Below are 17,389 nucleotides of genomic sequence, written 5' to 3'. Positions count from 1 at the left end.
CTTTGTTATACTTAGTAAATTCTTTATAGTAGTATGTCTCTTTCGTAGTTTTGATTTTATCTTCAGTGATCTTCTTATTCTCTTTGAACATTATCTTCAGTTTTTCATTATCCGGGTCTAGCCTTAAATTTCTCCATGATTCATTTCTTCTGTTAATAGATAGTAATATGTCTTTGTTAATCCAGTCTTTCTGTGGTAGGTTAAGTATTTTCGTTTTAGTGATCTTGCTTTTATTAATTACATTTACAATATAATCTTCAAGGGCATTATAGGTGTCAGGTATTTCATGAGATGTTGTCGTAATAAGTTTTTCTAATTTAGTGTAGTCAATAGCCGCGTATTTCGTCTTCTGTTTTGGAGGTGGCTTGAATTTTTTTAACTGTAATATTATTTGCTTGTGGTCAGACAAAGAAGCATCAATAGTTGTCATATGGAATTTGTCGTTTATTAAATTTGAGCTTATGTGATCGATAATAGATTTAGATGTAGCCGTTTCTCTTGTACAATATGTTTCTTCAATATTATTAAGTATTTTATACCCGGTCTCTTTTATGACAGCCTTATATAATTTAGTTCTTTTATCAGCCTTTAACAAATTTATATTAAAATCGCCAAATACAAGAGCCCTGTTGTGATTCTGTATTTGTGTTTCAAATGATGACAAAAAAAGATTTTAGATTATTATCGCCAGGATAGTAAATAACTGCTATGTCTAGTGCATATTTTTTTAGATTAATCCAAAGGTAATTATTACCATTTTCATAGAGAGAATTAATTAAGCTATGCTGTAAATCATTGTGTACATAGGCTGAGACTCCACCACCGATTTTATCAGATCGGTAGCTATAGTAATGTGTGTAGTTAGGAATTTGCATTTTAACTGCTTCCTCTTCTGATTTGAGCCATGTTTCTGTTAAGAGTATAACATGAATAGTACGGGACATGCTTGCAATTATAGACTTCAATTCGTCAAATTTGCCTTTTTTTCGTATACTGCGGATATTCGTGTAAAAGAAGTTAATACGTGATTTATTTAATTGTAGACATCCATAGTCATTTTCTATTTGGTATGTGACATTATCGTTTATAGACTTTTTATTGTTAATAATTGGGTTTATTGATTGAGATTGGAGTTTTTTGGAATATGGATTATTGTAGGGACTCCTTTTATAAATTTAATGATTAAGTCTTTTTCACCATTTTTAGTACGATTTTCTAGTTCATTTTTAATCTCATTGAAGTAGTTTATTTGAGAGGGAGTGCGATCGGAATAAATCTTGATGTGTTCCGGAAATTTTTCTTTATTGCGGAGTATAATTTTAGCTGTTTGTGGTTCTTCAAAACATACCTTAATTTTGCGGTTCTTGCCTGGTACAAATTTACCGAGCCGAAATATTTTTGACGGTTGTGGGCAGTTTTCAATTATGCTAGAGAGTAGTGAATTAATTTCGCTTGTATCTTGTCCTGAATTATTGGAGTTATTCTCTGATAAACCTGTTATTATTATATTTTTTTCTCTTATTATTCGCTCACGCAGTTCACGAATTGTTTGTTCATTTGACAGTAACATTTTTCCGGGTAATGTAGGAGGAGATCCGATTTTTAGGGCCGATAAATCAGTTTCCAAACAGGTAATTTTTTCTTCTTGTGTGGTAATTTTTAAATTCAATTCTGTAAGTGAAGTTTTCATATCATCATGTGCCTTCATAAGAGTAGAAGTCGATTCTTTTATGCATTTTATTTCTAAACCAATTTCTGAAATGTTTTCGCGCACCTTATCCATATTTTGCTGTTGAGATGTAACGAATTTCTCGAGCAACGTAGTCATTCGCGATAGCTCATTACGCATTTCGCTTATTTCTTGGTTACAACTACATAAATCTGGTTGTTTTCTCTTACGAGTTGTTATTGTAGATATTGATGGTTCCACGGTAATTTTTGATAAGTCCGGCTGCGAACTGCAGCGTGATTCGGAATTACTCGGTGATCGTAGAAGACTCATAACTAGTATTTATTAAAGTTTCAATATTGTAAACACGTTCAAGCGACAGCGCAGTAAACAAAACTTAAGTTATAATATTCACTTGATTTGCGGTAGTGTCTATAAAACGTTGAAAAATGCACGTTATTACAGTGAACTTAGAGTGCACGGGGATGTTGTGTTCGGTTATCAATCGCACACAATTGCTTGTGACTTGTTGATTCTCACATCTAAAAAGGCACTAGTAGTGACGACACTTTTTTTAATAATGAACTGTAAATCACTTGCATTAAGGTTCTTTTTTGATTGAAATACTATTATTTGTTTAGCACAGATATTTGTAACACGTCCGCTCACTAGCACGGCGACGGACGACTCTCAGGACGATATTGCCTGATTCATCCGTAAAAACAATATTTGTCCAATCTTGTATTCTTTATGCCTGCCTTAAAAAGTCACATCGTGACAAAGCAATATCAGTAAGTTCCATTAATACTTCACTTTTATCTGATTTTTTATATGAAAGGATTTATTATAAGATTTTTTATATTTTTGAAAACATTTGTTTTCAAAAATTTGGCCAATGAATTAAAAAATTTGGTAATAAAATTCCATATTCATCCATTGGTTCCCCCATCTTCTTTTTGGCAATCTTCATAATTTTATATCTTCATTGAAACTCGCTTCACACTTCCTCTTGATTGATTGACTGTTTGATGGACTTACCGTTTTCCGGAATTGTTTTGCACGAAGTTGGAATCAACTTAGATGCTTCTTCGATGCACCTTCAGTTGCCATGAACAGTTTAATAAACTTTGGCGACCCTGCTCTGGGCAGCTTTATCAGTAGCGAAGTGATTACCTGAACAGTAGAGACAGGAAGTCTCTACTTCTACTTTGGGACAGCTGTCACCTGCATGCATTTGAGTGCACCGATAGCGTCGTTCTTTGGAGCTACACTGTTCACGAACGTGGCCGAACGACAGCACTTGAAACATTGGATTGTCGGAAATTGATAGACAATCATGGCAGTACACAAACAGTATATTTAAGTGGGCATAATCAACACAGGTTTCACACATAATTATGTTAGTAAATTTTCGTGAAATCCAGCCTTTCAAAACCCCATAAACAACTGGCTTGTTAATTTAACCTTCATAATATTTTTTTAAAATATTTGTGTTCAGCGCGTAACTTATTCGCTACATGAAAATTCTCTTTCTCTTGAAACTCTTGCAAAAATTTAACATAGTCCCAGCGAAAGGAGTTACCGTTTTTCTTTTTGGAACTCTAGATACTGTTCAAAAGTATTTCTGAGCAACTTAAGCATATGGACAGGGTCTTAATAGATGTATATTAGCGCATGGGTCTTCAATTGGTCCTTTTGTAACTTGCTCCCTAAATGCTTGGCCATAGCCAGGTTTGCTGGTCAACCATCGAAGGTCAATGCTTTAATTGTTATTTTGTTTTCATAGTGACGTTGTTTTAAAATGAAACGAAGATTTCGAACAGCTTTTTAATATTTCTTTATAACTTAGTTACATACATCGTCACACATTACATTGCAAGAGAGCGAGCGAGTGAACATAGGAACGAATGAATAAAACATACTTCAAACTAATACAGACTAAAAAGTTTATAATACAGACAATATAAACATTTATAAAATTGGTTATTTTGAGAAGCAGTGACTCTTATTGAAGTAACGAGTGGAGAGATGTAGCACTCGTAAACATTGTGGTTTGCTGCATTGATTACGCCAAAAGAACCACTTGGTTGTAAAGCATTAACTTCAATTGGTCCTTGGGGGATTGCTATCTCAGGAAGGTTGAGTCTGATTTCCTTTCCGTCTTGGGTTATTACGCTGGTTATATGAGATATTTATTTATTTATTTATTTATTTATATACAACCATTCCTACCATTACAGTTACCCAATGCGATAGGGAGCTCAAATAGTCATATGTAGTCACTGATGGATTGTCAATCTTTTTATGCGACTAAATTCTCCTAAAGCTCTCTCTTTTAAAAAATGCCGTAAATATTCGTCTGTTCCACCATTGGTTTTAAAACTTTGTCATTCAAAATTTGACGCAATATAGTGAATACATCCGTGTTCATATCAAAGTGAGAGAGAGATTATCCCAACCTGTAAAATTTTCTGGGAGTAGGTCATCTACTTGAAACAACCATTGATTTTCTACTCGAGGATCTTGTAGAGGTAGAGATATTTGCATGAATGGGCACATTAGACTGTTGTTCTTCTTGGCGTAGCTCCTCCTCGATAAAGTCTCTAATATCGTCTACAGTTTCATAAATAATAGTTGGTGCAGACTCACGTTCAAAAACCAGCGCATCTTCATCCTCGGAACTCGATTGGTCATTGTTTTCAAGTAGACGGATTATGTCAGCATCACGATTGTTCTTAGCAGCCATTATGAAAACGAAGATCCTCCTTTATTTGAACTTTTTGTTCAAACTTTGTTACAGGTACAAGCGTAGCAGTAATTGTATTTTGTGGGCACTAGATTTTATTTTACACTAGAGGTCCGCCCCGGCTTCGCCCGTGGTACATATTTCGCAATAAAAGGTAGCTTATGTTCTTTCTCGGGTATCAAAATATCTCCATACCAAATTTCATGCAGACCGGGAGATACTGACACAAAATTTCGAGTCATTTGTAACAGGATGGCGGTTCTACAGGGTTCTTAGTACGCAATGACAAAAAGAAAAATGATGGTGTGAACGCTGGTACCGGCGGCTTAGTCGCGTGGGCGTTAGTCGAACTCGTCGGAAAATAGCGAAAGTCAAACGATTTGTAACAGTATGGCACTTATTTTTCCTGGAAGTTTGAGGATCAAAGAATATAAATACAAAATTTCAAAGATCTAGGTGTTGGAAATCTTCACTTATATAAATTAATACTAAATTAATTTTTCAAGTATGACAGCACTTTTTCCCCCTACTAGAAGTATGGCAAATATAATAATGGTCACATTTTATCAAATACTCTCCAAAAATCCAAATGCAATACTGGTACAAAAAGTTTGGCGAAATAAATTTTTTTTGCAGATTTTCGGCGGTATGGCGACCATTTGGAATCGTCCGAAAAGTATGGCATGGCGATTTTCGTAAATGGCTGCACGACGATGGTTACCTGTGCAAAAGTTAGCCTGGTACAAATGGTTGAATAATTGTTTTATTTAAATCAACATATTCGCGTCGGTATGGCGGGCTGTAAGTCACACCGGAAAAGTATGGCATGACACTACCGCCTACTTCTTTTTTATGGGCTATCGATAAATACTAAAATTTTTGTGTTACAAATCGTTTGACTTTCGCTATTTTTCCGACGAGTTCGGCTAACGCCCACGCGACTAAACCACCGATACCAGCGATCACACCATCATTTTTCTTTTTATTATTGCGTACTAAGACCCCTGTAGAACCGCCATCCTGTTACAAATGACTCGAAATTTTGTGTCAGTATCTCCCGGTCCACACAATTTTTAGTCCACACGTTCATAACTCCTTAGGGAGTCATATTTATTTTTACAGTATTTTCCTGAAAAAAAAAAATTTTTTAGGCCGTATTAGTATAAATTAATACTCTTATAAGTAATGATTATTGTCAAGTTAGGGCAAAATTGTAGGTGGACGTATGAATACATTTTATAACTTTGTACTAGGACAGGGAACGTGTTAAATCGAAACAATGTTTATTACAATGGCAATAGGTGATGTAGGTAAATATTGTGGCATAAATAAATATATACAGTCTTATAATAATTTTAAAGTAAACTTACTTTCAATAGAATTGGAGTCGATGACATTTGGTACTTTTAAATCTATAAAGGGACAGATGATGTCAACCAAGTTGTCAGAATTTGTTCCTGCATCAGGGACACACCCCCGCGCTTCAGTACAATATGATTCTGCTTCTTCTTCGTTGTGTTCATCTTCTTCTTCATTAAATTGAAATGGTTTTAACATTTCGATAACAGCAGAGGGCAAAGGAAATTTTTTAATGCTGTTTTGGCGCATACTCAAACGTGTATTTGATACAACTGGATCGGACGATTCCAATGCCGTATGAAATAAGTCTTCCATTGTGTGTTTTCTGTCGTCTTTTCGGCTGTGATGTTCGCGGTCATATCGCCAATACTTATTTCTGGACTCTCCAGCTTGTTCGGATAAAACAACTACGGGCAGTACCGAGTTTTCTATAATTTCTTGGCCGTGAATGAGGATTTTGTGCATTGTCGTCGTCATGGGGTGCCAGTTGTAATTAGCTACATATTTTTTGGCTAAATTTCTGCAAAAAATTCCGAACTTCGTTGAGTCTACCGCGGTACGTCGCATGCTTGAAGCTTCTTGGCTAAGCTCCTTCTTTCTGAGGGTTTTTATGTTTTCCCAGCATCTCTTCAACTGCATGTTATTTCTTTGTGAAACATATGGCTGTGAGTTGAAGGCAGCAGTCAAGTCCTCCCAAGCTTGCTTTTTTAATTCAATATTTTTTGAATTAGTACGCTTGTCTTCAATAATGGATCGGTCTCGTACTAGAGCCACGATTAGTCCCTTTCCGACGTGGTGAATGGTATTTTCTTAGAACTGGAATACAATTAGGTATATTGTTTTATACGTCACTCTAAATTTTCGTTTAAGTTTTCCTTAGTTTGTCAGTCAATATGCCATATCAAACCAAGTTAAAATTACATACATAATAGCAAAGTAATAATATAACAATGTTTATACTTAGGTAATTTGTGAAGATAGTAAAACAAAATTTCTCTTACCACATTGCGTCCGTAACGTTATTTTTTTATTTCCAGTCACGTGGTGCTGCGACATTTTAAGTGTAAGCTTATTATTTAATGAAAATTACCGCGACAAATCAAATGAACAATGTTTCTAAACAAACGGATTGAGGTTAATTGATTGTCATTTATTCCTGTCAAGCTCTATAATATGTATACAGCGACTTAAAAACATAGGTTACACGTGCCTAACGTTGGCTCGTGTTGTTGTGACGTCGTGTGTAGGGATGCAACATCGTTCTGAAAAACATCGATATTTTAAATCATCGATGTTTGCATGAAAAACATCGATATGCAAAAATATCGTTGATATGGGCGATATATCGATGTTTTTGCCGATGTTTTACTTTTTTAATAGGATGCTTCATTAACACTAGCATTAACACGTTTTATTACATTAAAACACATTTTAATACACAAACGTTATTTATTTTAAATAATGTAACAATTCTGAGACAGAGTTAAAGTAAACAAACTTAGACATGATGTTATGACAGCTGCTTCAGCAGCAGAATCATCTTTGTGTAGTTAACATTATATTACATGGAATGTTATATATAATATTTATTTCGAATTTAATAGTCTTGCCACAGAGTTAAGGAAAAGAAGCTTAGATAATCTAGACCCTAACAGCCTATTTCTTTGTTGAGTAATGGTTGCTCCAGCTTCCGAGAACAACCGCTCACTTGGGACAGACGTGGCAACGATTGGAAGGTATATCATTGCGACTTTTGTAAGTTTTGGAAAAAGAGATTTCATATCTTCCCAAATTTCAATGGCATCTCTCTTTATTGGTGTTACAGGAGATTACAGGTACATCTGGACCTCGGTTTCGTTGATGGAGCCTGAAAGTGTCATAGTTGTAGCAGATGATTTATTTTTCATGTATGTTTAGGCCTACGTGTTAATATAAAAACCTTTTTGGCGCGACGCAAGCTGTAGGTGTTATAGCCTTCCGAAGTGTGCCCTTCCCTGGAATGAATCCCGTCCGCTCCAGACACTACAAACACTGGGTATTGTAAATTGTGATGTTATAACTGCGATATCTCACTTTCACGCGCGTGGCTCTAAAATTACTATTTTTAATAATTTTATTTCGCGGAGCCAATGTTATTCGTGTATAGTCTAGGTGAGTGGGGGGATTTATATTATTTTTACTAAATAATATAAATCTAAAAATGTGCACTTGTAACGTAAACCAAATACGAAATTTTTGTTTTTGTTATGATACCTAATTTTAAATATTCTTTCACATAACCCGGAACAAAGTTATTTAGTATATTCTTGTCATGACACATGAATACTCACACCAGAGTCTATAAGCCACACATTACTCTGCACACAAGCCGATAACGCCGTTAATAGTGCCTTTTCCGATGAGCTCTCCACCGTAGCTGATTTCACAGACTTGCAGTCCCTCGAGTATTGACCAAGCTTCATACACTTAAAGTATTTGACCGGTTTCTTACGTGCCGCCAACGCTGTTGAACTTGTGTCACCTTTCCCATCATGCCGTTGCTTCTCCTGCAAGAGCTTCGCTTTGACCACCTGGATCGATAGCTTGATATTTGAATTTTCAAACGCCACTATCAGCGGATCAAAGTCTAGAGACAAGCCACTCAGTAAAAGAACTGCAACGAAATCGTCTTCCAGAGGTGAATCAATTTACAGGAATAGGCATTGCGTATTTTGCTTTATAATGGTATGTGTCAATAATGTTCCTCACAGCCTTACAGTTACTTTTCTTGTAACCCAAAGTTGTGAGATAAAATGTTTGACATACCGCAACTTTCTCACCGTTTTCATCACATTAAAAATACTATTAATATTTTTTCAAAACGCCCTGTGTGAACCAAAGCCATTAGGAATCTTAATAAAGTGTGATTCTTATTCTGCCCACCACAGCCGTCGGCAAACAAGTGCAACTCTGTTACACTATCAGGAACATATTCGTCAATGTACATTTTCAAGAATGAACAGACTTCATTTGGTGATTTCTTAGCTACCTTCATGGTATGCATAAAATTGAGCATTGTCATTTTTCAGATTGTGAATCCCAAAAAAATTTACCCATAACTGCCGTAAGTAAAACACTTCTTTGACTGGTATCATTGGAAGTGGCTTATATTGCATATAGTCAAATGTCAATGTAAACCGAAAATGTCAATGTAAATGTCCCGATGTAAATAATATTTTCTTCTATTGGCTTAATTCTTTCTTCTTCTGCTAAACTTAATTGATACTGCGACATCAGTAAGGCATCACTATCATAAATAGTGAAGAGACCATCAATTTGAGGTTCTATTAACTTTTTAATTGAGTTTAACGGATCATCTTTATATGCTGGATTAGGAGGGCCACCACCTAAATAATGAAAGGTTATAAAACATTAAATCCTACCAATAATATAAATGTGAAAGTTTGTGAGGATAGATGTGTGAATGTTTGTTACTTTTTCACGCTTACAGTACCGGATTTTGATGAAATTATGCAAAGAGGTAGATATATATAGTATGGAAAAAATCATGGGATACTCTTTTTTACACTTAGGTATGCGGGCGGGGCCGCAGGAAACAGCTAGTAAATTAATAAAAGTACAATATTAAAAACTAATTTAATGTACGTACAAACCGGTTCCCAATATAGCCTTTTTGGCCTTGTTGTCTTCTTTTTTGCATTCCTTAACTAGTTCATCAAAACCTTTTTGACAAACCTCTATTGGTTGCTTTACTGTCACTGTTACCTCTTCCCAATTTTTTCCATTTTCTTCTATAGCACTCACCAAAGCATCTCTGTGTATAGGATCTAGAACATTGAAAATACCATAAATAAATATTATTCAACAATAATTACTTACACAATATTGATTTTATGAAATTAAATAAACAGGACCTATGTACTCACCTTTTATCAACATCTTTGCTTCAGAGTGTTGCTTTTTAAACTTGCTTTTTGCGTTTCTGTAGCAACTTAAAAGGTTCTCCGTAGTGCGATGCAGGTTACTGGTATTCGCGTTAAATACTTCGGTAATTTTTGTCCACGCATTTTGCTTATCGCTTTGCTTAACACTATCTGTTTGTTTACATTCTATAATATGGGCGTAAGGCTTGATGGAATCGAAAAGCAGCAACTGATCTTCTTTTGAAAAATTAGGAGCACGGCTCCTCGTATGTTTGGTAGATTTTTCAGCCATAACTTAAACACGTAAAATTTGAAAAATTACCACGGTAACAAACAACAAAACTAGACTATAATCATCGAGATATATTACTAGAGGGGTTATTCCAAACAAAAACATTGCGCGCGGCCGATGTGGTGGGGTAAGTGTGGAACGAGCGAGGCGTGGCTTCAAGTTCAAAGATTAAGCAATGCGTGCAGATGCGACACATTGTGCAATCTGTTTACTCGGTACTATCTGGTGGTACTGATACTAGGGAATTAATAAAACGAGGATTTTATATTAAACTATGTATTTTAATTTCCTTTAAATAATATCAATTTATTAAGCTTTTGTCGTTTTGTGTAGTAATCAATAGTTTTATCAGTTTTTGCTTCATGATGTAATTTAAATGGATACGATGATTCAATGTTGATGGCGTTTACGTATAAGAAACTCACATTTTGAAAAATCTCACGCGAGATTCGAGGATGGGGGAGGGGTTGAATAAATTCTCACGACATCTCACCAGGGGGGGAGGGAGGTGCAGAAAATTTAAAAAAACACCTCACGTAATTTATGGACGCCCCCTTACTCGATCACAATTTTTGTAACTTTACTATAAACGGAACTACATTTAAAAATATACTTTATTTATTGAGTTATAAGGTTGCTTCCATTCTGTTTATTTACATTCTCAAAAACATCAATCGCTACAGAGGTGGCTTGCGACAAAGGCGGCTTGTGTCAAAGGCCTCGGCGATATCATTTAAGAACATAATATTATGTACTTTAGGCAAACTTGTTATAAGATCTATTTTACTTTCTTATTAGTCCAATTTTATTATTATGTATGTACTTATTAAATCCGCGAATAAAAAAAATTTTTAGTCGTGAATATAGAAATTGGGTCGCATTTTTTTAATCCGCGAATAGTGAAAACACGAATAAAGGAAGCGCGATTAAGGAACTTTTACTGTATTAGTTTCTGTGAATGTTGTGTTTATTTGTAATTGTTGTGCATAATAATTTATAAATCCTATTGGAACAACTATTGATTAGGCTTTTTTTAATAAATAAAAATAGGTAAATAAATAAATATTACTTAATATAACCTACCGTTTTACTTTGCGTAGTCGGGTAAAAGTATAAATATTTAGGTACTACACCACGGTAATCTTTCCTAGTAGATATTGTATATACATAGTTAAAAAAATCCAGTTACATTTTTTTAACAGACTCATCGATAGTGTCACGTCTGTGCTGTTAGTCTATGAAAAATGGCGCGAAACGCAGAACGCGTGGTGATTTTTCGCAAAATGATAACAATATTAGTAAAATGCATGACTTACTCATAATAAGGAAACTTACTGGTGAAAAGTCACTCCTCGGGCTTTGTTTGTATTATGGGAACTGTTAAAACAATATCTAAGCAAACACGAAGGCATTTTGAACAGAGCAATAACACGTGTTGACGCGGCAAGCGGGGGGCACAGTCCGACACAGACTAAAGAGACTTGTGATTCTTACCTCTAGCTCGTGTTAAAGAGAGTGTAGTAGCGATCGCCTCTCTAGTACGTAGTACATTCTATCTCGATGACTATAATAGGCAAACTATTTCACATCACAAATGAAGTTCTCGCTACTGACAGTTTTGACATTGACAAGTTCCTTTTTACGCGATTTTTATTCAAATCCCGTTCCCACACATCAATTTCACGTAAAACGTCACCCGAACTGAACGTTACGCGGAACGGAACGCGTTAAATAGCGTTTAGCTAAATGACCTTAAAAAGTTACACGTGCAAGACATCTGCTAAATGTATTTAAGTTAAACGTATTTTACCCGTAAACACATTTAAACATATTTATTATTTACAATCAATAACACACACAACAACTGACAAATAATAACAAAACACAGAACATTACAAATAAAGAAATAAAAGCAATAAATAGTTGTTATTATGTGGCTATGGCTGTAAAATGGTTCTGGCTCAGCATATGTCATGAGTCAGAGGATTCATGACGCTGTTGATTCTGCCTGCATTTAGCTAAATGTAATTATCTTGTATTTAAGCTTTACGTTATGCAAGCCGCCCTTAGTACCAAATGTCTTAATTACACCACCGTACTTAATTATACTACTAAACTTTACTTTTCGACACTGGTAAAATTAAAACATTTTTTAGTCGGCTCTCCTGCTGCTTCTGCAACAAGGTTGAATGTACTCGCTGGCGTTATGCTTAAAGCAGTTATGAAAAAACATAACCAATTTGGTTTTCTCAGTTTTGAGCTTCCTGCACGATTGCGACTTTGCGATGCGGAACGATGCGTGTTATTTCCATACCTTCGACCGCTAAACGATTTGCCTCTCGAACTTGCACATTCCAGCTGGTTTATCCGCTGCTTTAGTTGTGCTAACTGCTCGAGAAGGTTTAACTGTACCGACGAAACTGCTCTTACTGGAACTGCCGGATTCATTTTTAATTGTTAACAAACGATATCTATGCAATTCACTATTATGTTCACTACTAATTGTCGGGAGTCACCAATGTAGATCTTAGTGAACTTAGCAGATCATTTTTAGCAGATCAAAAAAAAAATGTGAGTTCTTATCGCGTGCAGTTGAGTTCTACAGTTCCTGATACTTTTTAGAAATATAGTTCTGGCGTTTTTACCTTAAAAAACGACATTTGAAAAAATGATCTGCCAACTTCCCGTAGCAGATCATTTTTAGCAGATCAAAAAAAAAATGTGAGTTCTTATCGCGTGCAGTGGAGTTCTACAGTTCCTGATACTTTTTAGAAATAGTTCTGGCGTTTTTACCTTAACAAACGACATTTGAAAAAACCCGACCTGGACCCGGCTTAACGTGATGCTAAGACGTAATGCTACGACGTGATGCTACGACGTGATGCTACGACGTGATGCTACGACGTGATGCTACGACGTGATGCTACGACGTGATGCTACGGCGTGATGCTACGCTGTGATGCTACGGCGTGATGCTACGGCGTAATGCTACGGCAAGTGTTACGGCGTGATGCTACGCTGTGATGCTACGGTGTGATGCTACGGCATGATGCTACGGCGTGATGCTACGGCATGATGCTACGGCGTGATGCTATGGCGTGATGCTACGGCGTAATGCTACGGCATGATGCTACGGCATGACGCTACGGCATGAAGCTACGGCATGATGCTACGGCGTGATGCTACGGCATGGTGCTACGGCGTGATGAAATATGACATAAATAAATTTTCTAGTGTTTCATTTTACGCGAGTATTTCTAAAAAGTATCAGGAACTGTAGAACTCAACTGCACGCGATAAGAACCCACATTTTTTTTTTGATCTGCTAAAATGATCTGCTAAGTTCACTAACATCCAATGTAGGGGCTTGTTCATATGCGGGTGTAATAAAAGATGAATAACTAGGCACAGGTTATATTTCTTTAACTACATATATTTATCCGTATGTAATTAATATTCAACCTATGCGACCAACCCGCGTCCCGACAAGCCCGTAACTGTCCATGCATAGCGCACAAACTGTTTATACGAGTTACCGTGTGAACCTGTGGTGTGTGAACTTTCTTAGTAGGACACTTGAAATTCGATAACTCGTAAATTGGCTTGTCGTCGCTACAGTACCTAAGTTATCAGATAACATCACATTTATTTATTTATTTATTCTTTACGCGTTTTAAACAGGAAAAACTCCTTTCCCCAGAACAATTTGTAGCAGGAGTGGAAAGTGCAATGCGGAGAGCTATATCCAAGTCAGGGTAAACATTAGACAGACTTTGATTCCTCAAAAAAGTTGAGAGACTGAGTAGTGAGTTTGATTCAGGCTTCACTGCACACTCTGCAGTTTTATCTGAGGAAATGTGACTTTGAAAATGCACACATTCTTGTCTCAAATCGTCCTCAAAATCATTGGTATAATATTTTACGAGAGACTGAGCTTTTTCTGTAACTTTTGTGTTGTGTCTGTAACAGTTTGTGTTGAAAGTTCAGTCATTCTTGTTAAAAATGAAAATTTGTCTTTAAAGTTTAAGTAAGCATTATGCCTTCTCTGTATTTCAGCTCTCAGTCTATCAAGGATGACCAAAAAGGTATTCACTCTGAAATAATCTCTAGAGCTGGTGGGTATTTCAGGTTCTTCATTCGTTGTTTCATCCGTAATCTTTTTTAAAGTGAAACTTTTATTACATCGTCTCAAACTTTTTGGTCTGTGTAGCGCATGTCGCGTGTATCACGGCTGCCGAGTAGGTATACCTACTCGGCAGCCGACCGTCACGCGACATGCGCTACACAAAGCAGTGTTCGGAACCGTTCGAACAGTTTCACTTTTACCGTGGTTTCATAAAACCACACAACATTTTTCTTTTAGGTTGTCTATTTATTTAAGAAATTAAAAATAAAACATCAACAATGTAGATCAATACGTTTATTATAATATAATATTTATTATATAACATTTTTATATAATACTACAATACAACTCGATTCACAATTGATACTTTTCCTTGAAATATTTTGCGGGATTTCTGTTTTAAAATCTCGTTCTTTTAGATACGAATACATATATCGTTGCCGCTCGGTTCGCCATATTGGAATTGTTGTTTTCTTTGGACATAATATCACATCTCCAATTGATTCTACAGCCGAAACATGTATATATTGTTATGTTATTATTATGTTTTATCTTTCTTAAAGAACAGCCATTGGGTAAATATTGCAAATATTTTCACAAATCACAATTATTCACACGCTTATTTTAATATATCATGGTTTACACAAATTACAAATTGGAAGAGCAGGCTAGGTTCAATGTATTTGGGATAATTCAATGTACAGTTATTAGCTGAGTAAATAACAAAATCTACGATATACGACGAACAAATTTTGCAATTTAAAATTAAAAATTATTTATTGCAACCGCCTGTAAACATTATCTTACTTATTAAACTATCATTAGAGATCAATTTCAGTCACTTTGGCAATCAACTTTGAAAATTATAAAAGTTAAAAAAACAGATTTGACTCCCATTACACCGACATCGGGGTAATGGTGATCACCCTGCGGGCAATCGGAGTCAAATAAACTCTAGCATAAAAAATAAATGTGACTCCCGCCCAGTGCACTCCGCGTAAGCCCATTGTCCACACGAGGTACACCTGTACCACATTCTACCGAATTCGTCGCATATTTTTATATTTACTAATTAAATTTATTATATCAGCTTTGGCCTCTAACTTAATAATTTAAGTTCAATCAATCAAAGAGATAATCTCTTTGATAGCAGAAAAATCTTTAGCTAACGAAACTAAGAACAGCATGTCGGGATTTTCAGATAAAATTGTATTATTATTCGCTTCCTTAGGCGGGCCGCACACCAGCGCCACATGCTACATGCATTGAACATTTACCTCGCCACAATCAATGCGCTACAATTCAGCTTGCTACAAATGTATTGTATATGCGCACATCGGAAGCACAGTTGTAGTTTGGCACCGCTTTGAGAATGTCGACATCATCGTCGACAACATGAATCGATTCCTTGACATTGCCTTACTAAATATCGTTTGGAATCTGTGATTGGATATTGAGGTGAATGGATACGTAAATTTGTGTCTTCTCTGTTTGGTTCTTCATTGAATGAATCCATCATCATGAGTGTCTCTTCTATATGGAGCGTGTTCCAAGCCGGCTATTTTTTAACAATACGAAGGGATCCTCTTTCAATTGTAACTCTTAAAGTAATAGACCGAGAGTTGAGTTTAAAGAGCAATACTTACAAAAATGGTTACTTAAACAGTTCCTCTGACTCACAAGAGCAATGATAACAAACTTGGTACGAGTATAATAAATATAGCTCATAGACAACTATTTGCACATTATATATTCCACAAGTCATCATCATCATTACCAGCCTTTGTTCGTCCACTGCTGGACGAAGGCCTCTTCCAATGCATGCCACTGAGCCCGGTCGACGGCCCTCTGCCGCCAATTGTGGCCAGCAACCCTGCGGATGTCGTCACTCCACCGTGTAGCAGGGCGTCCTACGCTACGTTTGCCGAGCCGCGGTCTCCACTCTAAGACATGTGTGCGTGTGCCCCAGCGGTTGTCCGTCCTGCGGCACATATGACCGGCCCACTGCCACTTCAGCTTGCTAATTCGTTGAGCTATGTCGGCGACTTTCGTTCTCTGGCGAATAACTTCGTTCCGGACTTGGTCCCTTAGAGAAATACCGAGCATAGCCCTCTCCATAGCTCGCTGAGCGACTTTAAGCTGGTGGACCAGTCGTACTATATATTCCACAAGTGTTAAGTCACTATTACATAATCCTTAATAATAACTATGCAATTTATTATCCTTATTGTGTTTACATAAGGTCGGCAATTGCGTGATAAATTAGCGTGTAAGGTAACCTTTGCCTATATAATAACACCAAATTCGAGCCCCTGCAAGGTGTAGAACACAATCCGCCGTTGTTTTACGAGTGAATGTGACTTTTGGTAAAATGAAAATAAAAGTATCAACCGTACATATAGATATTTCATTAATAAAAGTTTGAGAATGCATGTCAGTGAACTCGCTAGGCGAGTTTAAGGCATTGCAGAATAGTTTATTTTCTTTCGATTATAAACTGGGTCTGCACACCCGGCCCACCACGTAATTCTTTAGATTAGGGTATATTTAGTTTTCAGTATCATTTTAACCAGAAAATACACATGCATTTTGGAAAAAAAATAGCAAACACATTGAACCCGACGGGCGAGTCTACGGCGCTGGAATAAAATTTACGTGGACTCTCCGGGCGAGTCGGTGGCACTGAACGTGTATGGCACTTAACTAGATGTAAATGAAAATGATGATGTACAAAAATGGCTTTTATATATTGTGAAAAGAGGACAAAATAAAAATATACAGTCTTCCCAAGCATGTTTATTGAAAACATTCACAATTTGTAATTTTAAGCAAACAGGAAAACATATCCGTGGTACCCCGACTGTCTGTGATCAAGGTCCCACAAACGTTGGCACTTTAAATTTGCTTAAAAAGTTTTCTGGACATCCTCTTGACTGAATAATGAGAAAATTTATATACTTTATGACGTTCCTCATTTATTAAAATCCATCAGGTACAATTTTTTTTTGAGGGCGGCGTTTTAGCTTATGATAGAATGAAAGCAAGGTGGTCACATTAAATTCAATTTCAAGAAAAACAAAACACTTCATTTCAAAAAAATTACATCACTCCATGTATATCCTAAGTTTCGCGCTAATTGCTAAAATGAAAGTCAAACTGGCCGCGCAAATACTCAGTAATTACGTATCTGCTATTTTAAAATTATTTGCAGAGACATTTGATTCAAATTCAAATTCATAATTCAAATTGTCTTTATTTGCTGAATGTAGTAACA

At 36.1% G+C, this 17,389-nt stretch overlaps 1 protein-coding gene across 1 annotated transcript; it reads right to left on the bottom strand.

The window, feature by feature from the left end:
• Positions 1 to 7,693: 7,693 nt before the first annotated feature.
• LOC149475227 (uncharacterized) lies at positions 7,694 to 9,989 on the bottom strand. Its single transcript, XM_089713761.1, has 3 exons — positions 9,701 to 9,989; positions 9,428 to 9,616; positions 7,694 to 9,160 (listed from the first exon to the last, which is right to left on the bottom strand). Exons 1-3 carry the CDS (start codon positions 9,987 to 9,989, stop codon positions 8,934 to 8,936), a joined length of 705 nt encoding a protein of 234 aa, XP_089569887.1. The 3' UTR covers positions 7,694 to 8,933.
• Positions 9,990 to 17,389: the final 7,400 nt, after the last annotated feature.

Source organism: Colias philodice, chromosome 31 (assembly GCF_061535455.1).
Source record: "Colias philodice isolate Cphi_HAF_F1 chromosome 31, ilColPhil1 Martin Lab GWU primary, whole genome shotgun sequence".
Classification (NCBI taxonomy): domain Eukaryota; kingdom Metazoa; phylum Arthropoda; class Insecta; order Lepidoptera; family Pieridae; genus Colias; species Colias philodice.
The sequence above is the reverse complement of the archived record's forward strand: the minus strand, read 5'-3'. Positions and strand labels throughout refer to the sequence as shown.